This window comes from Papio anubis, chromosome 4 (genome assembly GCF_008728515.1).
Source record: "Papio anubis isolate 15944 chromosome 4, Panubis1.0, whole genome shotgun sequence".
NCBI classification, from domain to species: Eukaryota; Metazoa; Chordata; class Mammalia; order Primates; family Cercopithecidae; genus Papio; species Papio anubis.
The window spans coordinates 169,624,857-169,637,704 of NC_044979.1; the positions used below are offsets into that span (position 1 = coordinate 169,624,857).

Genomic DNA, 12,848 nt, shown 5'->3' on the forward strand with positions numbered 1-12,848 from the left:
CTTTCCTGTGGAACTGAAGTGTATTTAAAATTTTTTTTTTTTTAATAAAGAATGTCTTGTTGCGCCATGTTTGCTAGACTGAAAGTTTCCTCATCACGTGGTAAGACCCTCCTCTAATTCAATCTTTGTCTTTTGTCTTTGCTGCCTTGCAGGGTTGGTACAGTAGGCTTCACTAGACTTAGCTGCAACTCAGAATTTCTCCTCCAGCACCTGAGTAAATGCTGATGGTCTTGTGGAGAGTGGATTAAGAGTACGAGCTAAGTTCTCAATCCCAATTAAGAAGCGGAAAATTTAAACTGTCTTCTTCAAAGTTTATCACAACCACCACCATCAAGACAGCAAACCAAAGGACAAAGACTTTGACCTGCTGTGTTGCTCTGTGTAGTCCAGTTCACGTATGGTTTACAGACTTGGCTGGGGTTACTAAAAATAAATAAAGTTGGACACTTCTGTCATTGGACGCTATTATTCACAAGTTACCAGAATGAGAGCTGTACTGGACACAGCAGACATTGCCATAGTGGCCCTGTATTTTATCCTGGTCATGTGCATTGGTTTTTTTGCCATGTGGAAATCTAATAGAAGCACCGTGAGTGGATACTTCTTGGCGGGGCGCTCTATGACCTGGGTAGCAATTGGTGCCTCTCTGTTTGTGAGCAATATTGGGAGTGAGCACTTCATTGGGCTGGCAGGATCTGGAGCTGCAAGTGGATTTGCAGTGGGCGCATGGGAATTCAATGCCTTACTGCTTTTACAACTTCTGGGATGGGTTTTCATCCCAATTTACATCCGGTCAGGGGTATATACCATGCCTGAATACTTGTCCAAGCGATTTGGTGGCCATAGGATTCAGGTCTATTTTGCAGCCTTGTCTCTGATTCTCTATATTTTCACCAAGCTCTCAGTGGATCTGTATTCGGGTGCCCTCTTTATCCAGGAGTCTTTGGGTTGGAATCTTTATGTGTCTGTCATCCTGCTTATTGGCATGACTGCTTTGCTGACTGTCACCGGAGGCCTTGTTGCAGTGATCTACACAGACACTCTACAGGCTCTGCTCATGATCATTGGGGCACTTACACTTATGATTATTAGCATAATGGAGATTGGAGGGTTTGAGGAAGTTAAGAGAAGGTACATGTTGGCCTCACCCGATGTCACTTCCATCTTATTGACATACAACCTTTCCAACACAAATTCTTGTAATGTCTACCCTAAGAAAGAAGCCCTGAAAATGCTGCGGAATCCAACAGATGAAGATGTTCCTTGGCCTGGATTCATTCTTGGGCAGACCCCAGCCTCAGTATGGTACTGGTGTGCTGACCAAGTCATCGTGCAGAGGGTCCTTGCAGCCAAAAACATTGCTCATGCCAAAGGCTCTACTCTTATGGCTGGCTTCTTAAAGCTCCTGCCAATGTTTATCATAGTTGTCCCAGGAATGATTTCCAGGATACTGTTTACTGATGACATAGCTTGCATCAACCCAGAGCACTGCATGCTAGTGTGTGGAAGCAGAGCTGGTTGCTCCAATATTGCTTACCCACGCCTGGTGATGAAGCTGGTCCCTGTGGGCCTTCGGGGCTTAATGATGGCAGTGATGATTGCAGCACTGATGAGTGACTTGGACTCTATCTTTAACAGTGCCAGTACCATATTCACCCTTGATGTGTACAAACTTATCCGCAAGAGCGCGAGCTCCCGGGAGTTAATGATTGTGGGGAGGATATTTGTGGCATTTATGGTGGTGATCAGCATAGCATGGGTGCCAATCATCGTGGAGATGCAAGGAGGCCAGATGTACCTTTATATTCAGGAGGTAGCAGATTACCTGACACCCCCAGTAGCAGCCTTGTTCCTGCTGGCAATTTTCTGGAAGCGCTGCAATGAACAAGGGGCTTTCTATGGTGGAATGGCTGGCTTTGTTCTTGGAGCAGTCCGTTTGATACTGGCCTTTGCCTACCGTGCCCCAGAATGTGACCAACCTGATAACAGGCCAGGCTTCATCAAAGACATCCATTATATGTATGTGGCCACAGGATTGTTTTGGGTCACGGGACTCATTACTGTAATTGTGAGCCTTCTCACGCCACCTCCCACAAAGGAACAGATTCGTACCACCACCTTTTGGTCTAAGAAGAACCTGGTGGTGAAGGAGAGCTGCTCCCCGAAAGAGGAACCATACAAAATGCAAGAAAAGAGCATTCTGAGATGCAGTGAGAATAATGAGACTATCAACCACATCATTCCCAACGGGAAATCTGAAGACAGCATTAAGGGCCTTCAGCCTGAAGATGTTAATCTGTTGGTAACCTGCAGAGAGGAGGGCAACCCAGTGGCATCTTTAGGTCATTCAGAGGCAGAAACACCAGTTGACGCTTACTCCAATGGGCAAGCAGCTCTTATGGGTGAGAAAGAGAGAAAAAAAGAAACGGAGGATGGAGGTCGGTACTGGAAGTTCATAGACTGGTTTTGTGGCTTCAAAAGTAAGAGCCTCAGCAAGAGGAGTCTCAGAGACCTGATGGAGGAGGAGGCTGTTTGTTTACAGATGCTAGAAGAGACTCGGCAAGTTAAAATAATACTAAATATTGGACTTTTTGCTGTGTGTTCGCTTGGAATTTTCATGTTTGTTTATTTCTCCTTATGAACTTAAGGATATGGTGAGACACTAACTTAAGACAATACTGACTGGTCTTTGGGGAAAAAAAGTTATGTAACTGTTGCATCTCTCAGGCATTGTTTACGCTGTAGGTTTTAGCCAAATTTTACTTAGCAGAAAATCATCTATTTACAAGACTTTATTTTCCCGGAGATGGATGAAAGTAAATCTTCAACTTAAGTGAAGCAAAACCTAACAGACTGAATTGTGCAAATGTGGTTTTAAATTTTGTATACCAAAGTAAGGAGAGACCAATTATTCTCACAGAGCACTTAGAGCAGAATATATGTTACGTTACCATGAATTAAGGTATACTGTCTGCACTGCCAAGTCTTGGCAGACCTTCTTACCCTGAAGTAGAAGATTTGCTCATTTCTAAATTTTTTTTCTGTCTCTGTAAGCCCTCCTACCATTAAGAAAAACTTATTTCTTAGACATTGTACAATTAGTTATGTACTGAAAATCGAATGTGTTTGTGTGATACTTGTTTCAGGACAAGTTTGTTTGCCAGGTTCATTTTGTTAGCATGAGCCTACGGATTCTGATTGCCAAAAGAAAGAATGTTTTCCTGTAGGTATTTTTGTACCACCAGTATGGAATGTTAGGGAAAAACTTTGTTCCAGTTCCTTTTTTTTTCTTTCTACTTTCAAGTTTAAGTGAACCATACTGAAATGACCAACAAGTCTGCCTGTAAAGTTACATGTCATGATTGTATTGTTAATTGATTATGGGGGAGAAAATGAAGTAAATGTTGCTGATGATCCCCATATTTATTGATCATATTAAGGTTGTTCATACAGTTTGGAAAGGACCAGCCCCTAAGCAGTGTTTAATTAACTTACGCTAATCAGATGATTACTCATATATTCTGCTAATTTTCTAGCTTTGTTCTTGTTATTTGGAAAAATTATTAGCCAAATGCCTTCCTAAGTGGATCTAGTTGGAAGATATGTCCGGAAACCTAAAGAAAAATTGACGCTGCCTTTGTGTGCTGGATTGCTCTACTTGATTAGATCATGATATATCAAGGTTGAATTTTTAGAGGGAAAATTTAATTCTCATATCTTATTGCATCCTTGCCGAGTTTTTCCCTGATTTTTCTTTTCCTCAAAAGACTTGCCATCTGTACACAACCTCTGTGTTTTTGTTATAGTGACTTAGAGCATGAGGATATTTCAATGCAAGCTGGCCATCAGTAACAGAAAACTCAGTGCGTACTTTGCTGTTGTTAGGTTGTCAATATAGTCTTTCCGTAGGATGGATAGCATGTTTGAGAGGTGCCAAACAAGAACTTTTGGGGTTAGTAGTGTGTCTTGTGGAGGGTATTACAGGACTGTGTAATTATAGGACTCTAACTTGACATGGCTTGGCACCCACTTGCAGCTAGTGGGTGGGTACAGGGTACAAAAGATGTTAGAGAAAAGCTCTGCAGATTATGTACTTCTGTGTCTTTGTGTGCTCAACACTGTCCTTTGTCCTCCATGAAAGATGAAGGAAGCAAATTATGTATGTACTTTCTTTGACTTTCTTTAATCTCTGATACTTTTTAGATTGCATGATTTTACTAGACTTGTATTTAGGGAAATTACTTTCATAAATACTTTTGTAGATTTTGAACTCAGTCTTGTTTTTAATTTTTTTGTAGTCTATAAACTAGTTTCATTATGATGGACTTGATTAGTCCAAAGTTAATTTTAGAGATCATCAGGTAGCATAGTGTCTTCCCATGATCAGGAGGCTTTCTGATGGACTGAGTCTGTAAATGAAAAAATAATTTATGTATGAATAGCATGTATATCTGAAGAGCTTAGACTGCTAGAGTGCCTTGTAGAATTTTTTTGTCAGTTTTATTCTTGAGGTTTATAATTTGGGGGCCAAATAGAGATCATCCTTTTCTTGTTTGGAGGTTGAGGCTGCGACATGTTCAAGGTTATGAAGTCTTATTTGGGAAGAACAGAAACCAGGTCTCCAAATCTGGTCTTATGGTTTGTTTAGATGTGTCTGGACAAATGGTTTGTCAATGTTTTGTCCTGTTTTCTCAAAGGAACTGTTCTTCCTTTGGGACAACCTTACAGTGTTTGGGAAAGTAATAAGATCCTGGATTTTTCAAATTAACATTAAGTTGTAAGAACTAAAATTTTCTTTGAACGACACTGCTTTTTAATTCGGTGATAATTGACATATTGGCTGGGCAGCCTTTCTGTCTCTTCCATATCCAGCGTAAATGAATAGGAGGTGTTTGTGATTTTTTTTTCCTCCCTTTATTTAACATTGAGTCCTAATAGTTTGGAGAATTAGAGTCCCTCTACCTTCTTTCTGCTCTTAGTAAGATACATAAGGTACATCATCTTGTGTCTGTGTGTATATAGCAGTAGGTCAAGTTTAGAGTACTAAAGTCTGTAAATAAGGAATGACTATTAGCATATTCATTAGAGTTGTTCATTCTTGCCAGTATAAACATCACTTTATTTAGACTAAAGTCCCTGAAGCTTGTCTTTCTTATTGCTTCCCAGTAATAGATAATGTGCTCCAGTAAGTTTGTGAATTGCTGATTGCAACTTCATGCAGGGACCAGTCTCCAGTCTATATTTCATTAGAATGATTGTTCCTGGAATGATACATGGACTGTCTTAAGCTAGCAAAGTGTTCATACTTTACACTGATTAAATGGGTCCTAAATGATGACATTGGTCTTTAGACATTAACATGTGTATATTTTTATATTAGCTCAAGCTAAGATTCAGAATTGAAGATTGATATTGACTAGAATAGCTAAAAGTCAAAATGAGGTGAGGACACTGGTCTTGGAAGGTAGAGAAAAATAAATGTCTTACCAGGTGTTAATGGTATCCCCAGTTCTTAGACTTTTGTCTTCTCAGGCAATTTTCGTCCCAAGATCTGATGAGAAGGGCGTATTACATTGGTATGCAGGATGATTATTGCGTATTTTGTGGGACCTCTAATTTCCCTGGTAATCTTTAAGAATATTCTGTTCTGCCACCCCCAGAGAGTAAACACTTGAGCCACTTTCTTCTTCACCAGCTATTCTTTCCCGGGGGTAATTATGCTTTGTCTTCAGATAAGAGAAGCATCAAGCAATAGCAGTGGTGCTGTGTCCTTTGGCCTAAATTCAATAGATCTTATCTCCTAGGGCTTCCTTTTCACTTGGCTCAAAGGATCTATTGTCTTTGGCACAAAGAGGCTGGCCAGGGTCATGTAGCCGTAGCTTTTAGGGATGGTACCTCAAGAAATTAGCTGGGACCTATCACTCTGAAACTTCACATTTTAAGAACTGAGTTGAGGGAGTTGTTATGCACTTCTGTAACCTGAGGCTAAGCAAGGGGTTCAGTCTTGTGAGGGCCAATTGAGTGTGTCTGTATTCGCAGTCCATGGCTTATTTCTCTATAGTGGGCATATGGATCTTCCCCTCTGACTTTGAATATCATTTGGTGTAGCCTATGGGTTATTTTCATTCTTTACCACCAAATACAGTGGCTTACTGGCTACTCAGTTATTTGCTACTCAAAGGTTAGGTCTTCCCTGTTCCTGCTTGGCAGTGTTAAAGCTTACAGGGTTACGTTATGTTGATTCCCCTGGCTCATTTTCATTAGAGGCATGATGACTGGAAGGGGATCACATGGGTCGCTGGTGGTGACACCTCACTATTTCCTAGGTTTGAGTAGAGAGATGTACACAACACCATTCCTGTTAAATTATGTGACCACAGAGACTGCCAGGACAAAATTTTCCTAAGAAATCAGAAAAATGATTAAGTGAGATAAGTACCTGGGTGACACAGACATTAGCCCGTTGGTAAAAGACAACAAATATTAGTTTAAAATCTGCATATGTAGAATCATTTTCATTGGATTCTAGAGCTTGAAGCACCTTGATTCTCAGCTACTTTAAACTCCTCCCCATATAAATTAGGGCACTAATAAATAAGATTCAGCTTGTTAAACCCTGATTTGATGTTTGAGCATTATAAAGTACAAAGTTTGTTAATACAGTAGAGATAATTTAGTAGAAAAATGCTTTGAGGCTTCAATATTTGTAAGATTTTGCATTAGCCAGGTGCTAGGTTGTTGAAGGCATTTCATTGTTGATAATAGCCTGAGCAGACTTCTTTACAAATGGAATATATTTCTATATGTGTATATGCCCACTTACCATTCAGAGAGACTGGTCTTTCTCTTTGTCTTCCTTCACATTACTGTGTCAGTTCTACACCTAGTCTTTTCAGCACTTAGCAAATTCAAATTTTGATTTGTCAGCTTAGTTCACTTTAAGGCATATTCGCATGATGTGTGAAAGTGCCATTTTGCCCCAGGATTGAGGACTTCTAGATCCAAATAATGATTCATTAAATATAATTGTGCTTTAGGTATACTGAATTTCTGTTAGCTTAAAATGTTAATTCTCGAGAATGATTTTCTCACACTTTGTGTTGGCTAATAATAAAAGCACTATTTTATTCTCAGAATTCCTTTTTCAAAAATTAGGGAGAGAGCAGTAGTGATCATTTATGTGAGCCCCTTTGAAATGATGGTGTCAGAGTGCAGAGAAACAATGGAGTTTGTTTTGATGCCAAAAAATGTTTTTTTTTTCAGTAAAAGTAAAAATTTGGGATTAGTTGGCATACAGAGGAACCCTTTTGTACTGGAAGGTATGGGGCTGGACTGTGAAAAAGTAATCTTTCGATTGCTAGACTTGGTTAACTTGGGACTGCAAATCTTTTTCTTCTCTCAAGGTCACTTAAAATGGAATGTTTTTGTCAGACTGTCCTCTGTTGGAATACTTTAGCTGTTCAGCTACTTAAAATGTTTTTATTTAAACTTCTCTCTCTCCGATGCTGAGAATAAGGCTTTAAATTACTGATTCACCTTTAAAGGAATGTTGTGAGAATTGATGTAATTTGTGTTTCTGTTTCCATCTAAACTTCTTTATAAAAAGAGGGATTAGTTTTTTTGTTTTGGGGTAAGCACCTAATTTATCTGGTAACCAACAACCCTAACCATTGGCATACAGTCTTTCATTCAGAAATAAACAAAAACTGTTTGGTGTATCTGTATGATTGCTAATCTTGTACACTTTACTTTTTGGGCAGTACCATAATAGTCTGAGGCTGTTGACTTAAACCAATAACCTTACTTTATGTAATGACTCTTAAATTTGGCTACCTGGGTTCACAGCCTGCTTGAAGAGAAAGGATGCTAGAATAAAGTAAGCAGCTGAAGAGCAAGCAAATCAAGACAAAACACAGCGGTCTCAGATTCTTCGTAGTGTAGGAACAGTGGTTTTGCTCCGTACCACCGAAAAGCACTGTAACATAATTGTTGCCCATGATACTGAAGCTCTACCCCTCACTTCTAGGTTGTTTACATTCAGAGCTCTATTAATAAGAGCAATACTTATTACAGTGAATTTGACAACAGCACAAGTTGGCAGTAGCTATCCCCAACCTAATTTATCTTAGTAAATTCACCCTGTTTCCTAGTGCTGCTGGATAAAAGGATAAAAGTGTTTACTTTTTATTGCTCTTGGACAGAGTAGTCTAGACAAGTTTTCAATTTATCAACGTAGCTTAGACTTTTGTAAGTGGAATGTTCACTAGTAACTCATCTTTTTGTTGTTATAATTGGAAATAGAAACGAGGCTTATTGCTATTGTAGAAATCTCAAACTGGCAAAGGCCAGTATATGTAGTATTCCATAATATAACCAGCTTATGAAATTTACGTGTTTGGATTAGTGCCTTCTGGTTACCAGTATTGACTCTGCTTGTTTGCACCTTTCCGTTCTTAACAGAAAATTTGTATTTGTTATTCTTTTTAAATTTTGTCATAACTAGTGAAGGAAGTAAAAAAAAAAACACACACATGCATTATATTTACATACTTTACTTGCAGCCTTTATTTAGTTTCAGTGAAACCAAGTAGTTCTGTATTTGTGTTGCAGCCTAAATGTTGTTTCTTTTATATCCATAATTAAAAATTTAAAGTTACTTATGTTCTGTGATCTTAATTTTGTTGTTTTTCCATTGTAGGTTGATAGGTATATCTGAGAACAGGTACGTGACAACAGTTTATATTCCATGATAGAAAGCTAAAGTCCATAGAAAGCACAAAATCGTGTTCACACATTAGTGTATCCACACATAGAAAGCACAAGACTAATAGTATTCTCTGTATCCCGTAAGTGCCAGTCATAAAGGCCACCAGGTATTTGTCTCAGAGTTGCTATGAGGACTACAGTATTGATAAGCCCAAGACAATGCAGTATCTAAACTGGTCCTAATTGTAAGGGATCCAAAGGAATGATCTCAATAAGTTTGTACCACATTGATAGAGGGAGAGAATATAAATGTCAAGAATGCCAAAATTATGTTTGGGGGTTACTAGCTAAAATGGGGTTTGAGGACTTTTTACTGCAACCTGAAACTGGAGACACAGGATGGATATCTAGGTTTTTGGTGGGTGAAACAGGTGACACATTTCTGCTTTAAGCTGTAGTGTCATTGGGGTTTTTTGTAAAAAAAACTTAAATCTTTTAAGAAATATTACCTCTTATCAACAGTGCCCCCCCAAACATGCAGAAAGTCATACTTTTAACAGGGCAAATACTACTCGTCTTTGATTTTTTTGTGTACTTTTGTATGTGAGAGATGAAGTTACCTTTATTTTTTTCCTATACTTGACTGTGCTTCATTTTAATAAAGGATAATTTTATCTGAGTGTTCTGAGCATCAAACTAATTCTGAAGCAGATTTGCTAGAGGTGCTACTTTGCTTTTCACAGTGGGATGGAGAGGATTCTTTCACCTGTCCCATTAACCCTCTTCTAGTCTAGATGAGATGAAATCTGTTAATGTGTGTGCAAAAGAGAATGTATATTCTTCTACTCAGCATTGCCCTTTTCCACCTCCTCACTTCACCTCTGAGTAGCTTGTTTATCAAGAATGAATGAATGTCTTTGTCTTAAATTTTGCCCATGTGTTAAAAGATGTAATTCTCAGAATGGGAGAGAAATGACTACCTTTGTTCCTACTCTTTTATATAATTATCTCTTTAGGGAAAGACTTGGTCAACTCTAATATATCTATAAGGAAGACTATATCTGGTGTGGACTAATATGAGATGTTTTAGAAGAGTTAACCTGAACACTTTGAGGGAGAGATTATTCTTGCCAGCAAAAAGCTAGCCAGGTATGAGCCTACCACATTATTTGAGAATATCAAACCTCAGGCCTGGGGGGATGAGGGGAAGAAGAGTACCAGAAATGCAGGAAAAAGAAGTTTGAGTAACATCCTTGGCTTAGCAACATGTGATAATGCAAAGCTGTTACAACCTGTTAATCCTACATACTATGTGTTCTGTACCTTTACATGTTTTTAAATTTAAGATAGTTTGTTAGAAGTGTACAAAAGAATGCTTCTGGAGATTTCTTTGGCAGAAATGCCTTTCATTTATAATTTCATGGAGAACTGCTTTAATTAGCCTAGGTGAAAAGTAGTCCTAGCAGTGTAAATATGTATAATTAGAGTTTTCTAATTTCACTGTGAGATCTCTAACTTTTGAGTGGCAAACAGATCAAGTCTTTTGCTCATGGACTTTTCTGTGGGGTTATTAAAATGCAAAAGCTTTATTTTTTTTAAATAATGCCATACTCCGTTAGTGTCAGATGATGGTATGGAATTTGTTCCCTTGCTTTCCCCCACTGTTACTGCTTCAGTTTCTAGATTGCCAGCAGAGTTCAGAAGTAGAGCAGGGATTTACCCATTCTCTGCTTGGACATTCCATTTTCTTTTGTCCAGACCCATGTTGGCAATCACGTATGAACTGTGTTACACTTCTCAGTGCTTTTTTTTTCTTTTTGATAAGATGGATATCAAAAATAGTTGCTGTGCAAAAGTTAGTAGTCTTCTTCAAGAAGAAAACCAATTCTTTTTCTAATAATATCCTGTGAAATTGCTTCATTCATTCATTTATTTTTAAGCCAAATGTCAGCAGAGTGCTGCTGCTTTTATCTAGTAATTTTGATATGTAAGTATTAATGCATTTTTAAAAGATGTCTACATTGAAAAATGTTCTTCCCAGTGTCCTGCTTATGATGTTTTGTTCAGATTTTTTGTAAGAGACCAGTTAGTACACTGGGGGTGTGTATTGTGTACATGTGTCATTTTTGTTAGACATTGTTGACCAAATGTGATTATAAATGAAGTTGATGAACATTAATTTTGTTATTAGTGAGTTTTTTGAATTGTAAGTGGATTTCCAATTTACCCTCTGTTGTTCACAGCTTTTTTAATTTTAAGATTTGACTAATTGGATCCATCTCATTGTACAGTGTTTTAGTTGCAAACAGAAAGTAGAATTTGGTATAAAGCAGGTTATTTCTATATTGAAAAAGGAGTACAGTTGAAATTGTAGATTTAAGATTGTTAAAATCATGACAATTCTAACTTGTCTATTCTAACCTACTGTGTACAATCTGATTTTTTAAAATTGTAAACATGTATGATCTTGGTTTCATGTGTTTTTGAAAGTGTTATTGTTTAAAAAATGAAAAAAAAAAGCATATCTGCTAAAGAGCTGTCAGTTTTCATTACTGACTCTGTAAAATACACTGTTCCTTGTGTACTGTGTGTTATTTTGCCAGCTGCTGCATTAGCCTTCAGAAGTATTTGGAAACTTAAGATGAACTACATTTCTTGCAAAGTACATTCCTTTCTGTGGTATTTTGTCCTGTAACTGAAGTATAGTAATTATTTTATGGAAATGTTAGCAATTCTGTACCAACTTTGAATAAAATGAAAAATTTATATTTCTGTGACTAAGTATTTTCAGTATGAACACCTCCACAATGTAGTGTTCTGGGTCTCAGAGTTGAAAAAGAGTTTGTACCTCAGTTTCTTTTGCCCTTCGCCCATGAATGGTTTCCAGTGAGTTTCCCTCTACTAATTTTTGACATTTTAAATCTTTGTAAACACTGACTCACAGGTATTGACTGAGAATAGGATTATATGTAAAACGTAGAGTAAGTTAAAATATTCTTAATTTTTTCACTTCTAATTTTGAAATTTCAAGTTACAGGAAAGTTGTTAAGAATGGAATGAGGAATTTAGGACTTGACTTCATCCAGGCTCACCAGGGGTTAACATACTGCCTGCCACATTGGCTTTGCCATTCTTCTGAAGCATAAATATTTTTTCTGAACCATTTGAGATTCTATTTGCAGACATCGTTCCCCTTTACTCCCTGAGTACTTTGTGTGTATATTTCTTAAGAACAGTCACTCATAATTATCAAACTCTGGACAGAAACAGTGATTTTGAATCAAAAGACTATTCAAATATTCCTGGGTCTAGTAATGTCTTTATAGCAGGTTTTCCCCCCCCTTTCAGAAGCCAGATCATTGCATTTAGCTTTTATGTCTTTTGCCCCCTTTAATCTGGATCACTTACTGGCTTTTGTCTTTCACAGTACTGACTTTTTTTTTTGGTGGGGGTGGGGTGGGAAATGTGACTTGCTCTGTCACCCAGGCTAGAATACAGTGGTGTGATCTTGGCTCACTGCAGCCTCTGTCTCTGAGCAATTCTCGTGCCTCAGCCTCTTGAGTAGCTGGGATTACAGGCTCTCGCCACCACACCTGGCTAATTTTTGTAGTTTTAGTAGAGATGTGGTTTTGCCATGTTGGCCAGGCTGGTCTTGAACTCCTGACCTCTCAGGTGATCCCACCCTCCTTGGCTTCCCAAAGTGCTGGAATTACAGGCGCGAGCCACCATGCCCAGCCTGTATTGACATTTTTAAAGTAATACAGGCCAATCATTTTGTGACTGTCCCTTTTCAGTTTGGGTTTATCTGTTCCCTCTTGATTAGATTCACAGTATGCATTTTTGGCAGAAATACAAAAGTGATGCTACACCCCTAAAGCTTCACATTAGGAAGCATTGGATGTGTTGTCCCATTATCGTTGATAGTAACTTTGATACTTGATTAAGGTGGTGTCCACCAGGTTTCTCCCATGTTACTATTTTTTCCCTTTGGTAATACGTAATTAGTGGGGGGATACTTAAAAACCGTGTAAATAACCTATTTCTCATCAAACTTGAACCCCTAGTTTTAGCATTCATTTATCTAGGAATCCTGCCTAAGTTGTTACTATGATGGCTATTTTCTAGCCTTTTTTTTGATGGGG

The 12,848-nt window shown here is 38.1% G+C and overlaps 2 protein-coding genes across 8 annotated transcripts in view; both read left to right on the forward strand.

Moving 5' to 3' along the window:
- SLC5A3 (solute carrier family 5 member 3) overlaps positions 1–11,472 on the forward strand; it is a 32,829-nt gene extending 21,357 nt beyond the window's left edge. For 6 of the 7 annotated variants that reach the window (XM_009202283.3, XM_009202277.4, XM_009202282.4 and 3 more), the window contains one exon: positions 153–11,472. In XM_009202283.3, the coding sequence (XP_009200547.1) occupies positions 485–2,641 (2,157 nt within the window). In that variant the 5' untranslated portion in view covers positions 153–484 and the 3' untranslated portion in view covers positions 2,642–11,472. Of the gene's footprint in view, positions 1–152 lie in introns of those variants that run through there. The other variant, NM_001168789.1, reaches the window with a different exon arrangement.
- Positions 1–12,848, forward strand: part of MRPS6 (mitochondrial ribosomal protein S6) — a 67,843-nt gene that overhangs the window by 21,038 nt on the left and 33,957 nt on the right. The window lies entirely within an intron of this gene.